The sequence below is a fragment of the Myotis davidii genome, unplaced genomic scaffold (assembly GCF_000327345.1).
Source record: "Myotis davidii unplaced genomic scaffold, ASM32734v1 scaffold1377, whole genome shotgun sequence".
NCBI lineage: Eukaryota > Metazoa > Chordata > Mammalia > Chiroptera > Vespertilionidae > Myotis > Myotis davidii.
In genome coordinates this window covers 741083-746006 of record NW_006288854.1, presented here as the reverse complement: position 1 = coordinate 746006, position 4924 = coordinate 741083, and the positions used below count along the sequence as shown (strand labels likewise).

Here is a 4924-nt window from a genome sequence, read left to right as displayed (position 1 = left end):
CTGAGTATTTCACTTCAGCACTGCGCCTCCTCTGAGTCTGGGTATGATATTCTCTTTCCTTCTAGTTGCAGAATTTCCACTCAGCCAGCCCTCCTGTGGTTCTGGATGATGTCCGTTCCGTCTTCTAGGTGTATCCCTGAATTGGTTGTTTGAGGCAGCAATCTCCGGCGTTAACCTATGCCGCCATCTTGGTTTTCCTCTCAATTTTTAAAAAAGAAACTAAGGTATAGAGAAAGTAAATTAAGTGGTGGTATTTAGAGATAGGCAGCCTGGCTCTAGAGTCTAAGCTCTTAGCTACTACTCTACACTACAGAGTATATGAAGGGCTTTTATATACATACTAGAGGCCTGGTGCATGGATTCGTGCACCAGAGGGGTCCCTCGGCCTGGTGTGCAGGGACCAAGCCAAAACCAGCTCTCTGACATCCCCTGAGGGGTCTCAGATTGTGAGAAGGCAGTTCTCGGTGACACACCCGGACTCGGGCTCCATCCTCTCCGGTTCCAGCATATCACCCGAGAAGCACAGTTGTCAAGTGAATGCAGCTCGGCAGCTCCTGCATTGAGTGTCTGCCCCCTGGTGGTCAGTGTGCATCATAGCTACTGGTTGGTCAGCCTGTCAACCAGTTGGCCAGTCTGCTGGTCGCTTAGGCTTTTATATATATAGATACCCTCTACTCCCACCAGACTGACATACTCATGGGACCTGCCCCTTCCCACCCCCACTCTTACCAACACTGTTCTTCCCCTCTACCTCTCCACCAAATCCTAGTCAACCTTTCGGGCTTAGCTCTTCTAGGAAGGGAATTATCATTGGGTTAATGCTTACCATGTATCAATCAGAAGGCTGATGCTTTAGACACATTACCTCATTTAATCCTCACAACCCTGTGAGGCTGCTATTAACCATGCCCATTTCAGAGATAAGGAAAATGTAGTTCACAGAGTTAATTTGCCAATGGCCCACAGTTCTAAAGCACACACACTTTCCACTATACCTTCTAAGCTCCTTATGACCTATTCCTCACATTGAAATACTTACGTGTCTATTTGATTTTGCATTTTATTAAAAGCTGTTTCAAACTATGTATATGCCTTGTCTCTCCAACTGGACTCAGACTCTCACCCATGGGTGTCCCTTTTAGCACCTAACACATACCAAGGCACACAGTGGCCGCAGAGTTTTACCAAACCAAAGTAATAGGTCTGGGCTCAGCTAGAAGAGAGTACTGTTGTGCTCTATGTAAAGCTGGTAAACTCCTGGGCCTTAACCATACATAACTATTAATTTCTTCCAGAGCTGAGAAAAAAGTTCTCTTAACCAAGAAAATCACATAGTGAAGTCTATGAATCACTCTTGTTAGCAGCAATATGAAGATCCCAGAAAACAAGTAACAAAAAAAGAATTACAGTGGGTAGAGGTGTTTTTCTCCCTTCCCACTCTGTAGGGAACACAACTGGAATGATGCTCTATAACGAGTACACATAATTTCAGCTATAGAATGAGGGAATCCCAAGGGAAAGGTCAGCAAAAAAACAGCCAATCCTAAAGTTGTTCACAGAAAGCTCCCAGGGACACACAGAATAACATGGAAGCAAAACACTGGTCAAGGAAACATAGAATCTGAGCTCTAGTTCCAATTCATTCATTTATTCAAGAAATATTTATTGACAGTACTGAGGATACTAATCAATCTACTATGTAACCCGGACAGGTAAGTTACTTACTTTCTCTGAACTTCAATTTCTTCATCTTTAAAAAGAGCTTAATACTAGTAGGCACTTACCTGCTCATATCACAAGGTGTTGAGAGGATCAAATGAGAAAAGGACAGATTAACATCACGGACAAAATATAAAGCTGTATTTTTTTTTAATTTTATTGTTGCAATATTACAGATGTCTCCCATTTTCTCCCTTTTTGCCCCCCTCCACCCAAACCCTGCTTCACCCTAAGCCTTCCCATCCTATTGTCTGTGTCCATGGGTTATGCTATACATATATGTTCTTTGGTTAATCTCTTCCTGTCCCCTCCCCGCCAATCCCGTCCCACTGAAATCTGTTATTCTGTGCCTCCCATCCATACCACCGGACCTATTTTCTTAGTCAGTTTATTTTGTTCTTTAAATTATACTTGTGGGTTCATGTGATATTTATCTCTCTCAAACTGGCTTATTTCACTTAACATAATACTCTCCAGGTCCATCCATGCTGTCTCAAACAGTAAGAGATCCTTCTTTGTTACAGCTGCATAGTATTCCATTGTGTAAGTGGAATTTCTTACCCACTCATCTACTAATGGGCACTTGGGCTATTTCCAGATCTTAGCTATTGCAAACAATGCTTCCATGAACATAGAGGTGCATATATTCTTTCTGATTAGTGTTTTGGGATTCTTAGGATATATTCCCAGAAGTGGTATAGCTGGGTTAAATCACAGATCCATTTTTAATTTGTTGAGGAACCTCCATAATTTTTTCCACTATGGCTGTGTTCCCTGACTATGAAATATATTTTCCTACATAAAGAATACAAGATGTAGACCCGTTTGTTTATTTTTTATTTTGTTTCCCTTGCCCTAGGCAATGTATAGGTGAAAATATTGCTTGTTTCCCTTGCCCTAGGCAATATATAAGTGAAAATACATCAAATATCTGAGATTTTACTGCCTGTGGTTTCTTCTAGGATTTTTATGGTTTTGTGACTTACACTTAAGTCCTTTATCCATTTTGAGTTTATTCTTGTATATGATGTAAGTTGGTGATCCAGTTTCATTTTTTTTCATGTACCTGTGCAATTTTTCCAACACCATTTATTGAAGAGACTATCTTTACTCCATTGTATGCTCTTAACTCCTTTGTCAAATGTTAATTAGCTACTTTGGCATGGGTCGATTTCTAAGGTCTCTGTTCTGTTCCATTAAGTCTATATTCCTGTTCTTTTGCCAGTACCAGGCTGTTTTGATTACAATGGCTTTGTAGTATAGTTTGATATCTGGTATTGTGATCCCTCCAACTTTGTTCTTCTTTCTCAAGATTGCTGTGGCTGTTTGGGGCCTTTTTTGGTTCCATATAAATTTTTGGAATATCTGTTCTAGATCTGTGAAATATGCCGTTAAAGCTGTTGTTTGTTCTTTTAATTGTGATAAAGCATACAGAACATAAGAGGCTATATTTTATAGCTGTATTAATCTGGCCTAAAGGGAGAGCAGTGGTTGGGAGAAATGCAGAAATGAAATCAGTGATAACCTCAACTTCATCATAGTCATCCACTTTTCTGACCCCCTATTTGGCCTGTAAGATTTCCAGGAATCAGAGCACAAAGTCAGTTCTAGTATTTTCAGATTGGAAAGATCTAAAAGATGCATAAAAACTCAGAGCTACAGGATCTTTAGGGGCCAATTCATCCTAACCCTCACCCATCTCTCATCTTTCCTCCAGCCCATCACCAGATAATCATGATGTCACTGCCTGTGTGTACATACATCCACTGAGAGCCCCAGAGATCAAGCAATATTTTAAAAAACAGACTACATGGTCCAGATTCCCTTTCTCATATCTTGTAATGTTAAACTTACTCATTCTGGATGGTAGTCCTAATAAAAAAATTCATCATTTCCTAACAGCGGCCCAAGGTAGGTCTAGTGTCTATTTAACAGTTGTAATGTCAAAGCAGTCCTATCTTTGAGTGGCCCACTCCTTGTCCATGAGGGGTCTCTTTTAACTATATAAATATAAAGCAAGTGAGAAGAGGATGCAACATGATATTTTGTGACTTGACAAAGACTGTGTCCAATACCCCTTGGTATGCAAAGCTGGGGGAAATGAATACAAATATGTGCAGGATCCAAAGTTATTCCAGGCCTAGAAACTGAAACCTTGACCTCCCACTTTCTTTTGACATTCAATGCTACTAGAATTCTCTCACAGACTGAGATCCTAAGCCAAGTTAAAGGTGGGAAGGGTACTAACAGCCTATAGTAAGTACTCACACTAAGAAAAGAGAAAGTCTGAATGGGTGCTCCAAAATGATCATGGAAGAAGAATTGTTCTGTAACTGGAATGTGCCTAAAATCTAGAAATACTTCTAAACCAGCCAACTGGAGGATGTTGGGGTCCCTTCCTCCAGTAGATAAGCTTATGCATATATATGAACTTAAGAGCATTTATTTTGAAAACTCACGCTTAGTGGAGCCTAGGGCAGAAGTGACACTGAAGAAGCACTATCATCCTCCCACAAAGAACCACTAGAACTTTTGCAGAACCAAGTCCTCATGGCTACACTGCGGAAACAGCATACTCTGAGAGATCCATTTTTAAAAGCCATACTGCGTATCATCAACAGAAGCTTAAAAATAGGGCCCACTACCTGTTGCGCAACCTCAAGTTCCTGACGGATGCGTGTGCTCAGGCGAGCGAGAAGTCCCAAGACCACTTCACGTGGAGCAGTTCAAATTGGGTTCAAGTGCATGAGCACAAGTGCGTCCACGGTGCTGGCCTGTGTGCGTGCTGGCCTGCGTGCGTGAGGTCAAGGTGGTGCCAGGCGAACTGGTGCTGACGTTCCGCCCTATTCAGCAGGTCGCTGGTGCAGGTGATGAGCGCAATGGAGGGCTTCGCCACGGAGCCCGCAGTTCCTGGGTTGAGGGCCAAGGGCAAGGCAGTGCTGATGGCCATCCTGGACGGTGCCATGAGCATGGTGTCCGCCTAGGTCAGCGGTTCTCAACCTGTGGGTCGAGACCCCTTTGGGGGTCAAATGACCCTTTCACAGGAGTTGCCTAAGACCATCGGAAAACACATATATAATTACATATTGTTTTTGTGATTAATCATTGTGCTTTTTTTAAAATTAATTTGTAACAATAAAATTGGGGGTCACCACAACATGAGGAACTATATTAAAGGGTCGCGGCATTAGGAAGGTTGAGACAC

The 4924-nt window shown here is 42.0% G+C and overlaps 1 protein-coding gene across 1 annotated transcript in view; it reads left to right on the top strand.

The window, feature by feature from the left end:
• Positions 1-3756: 3756 nt before the first annotated feature.
• The window catches only part of MESDC1 (mesoderm development candidate 1), a 3788-nt gene continuing 2620 nt past the window's right edge, over positions 3757-4924 (top strand). The window contains 5 exon segments of the mRNA XM_015562173.1: positions 3757-3800; positions 4319-4432; positions 4434-4497; positions 4499-4551; positions 4553-4703. Of these exon segments, the coding sequence (XP_015417659.1) occupies positions 3757-3800; positions 4319-4432; positions 4434-4497; positions 4499-4551; positions 4553-4703 (426 nt within the window).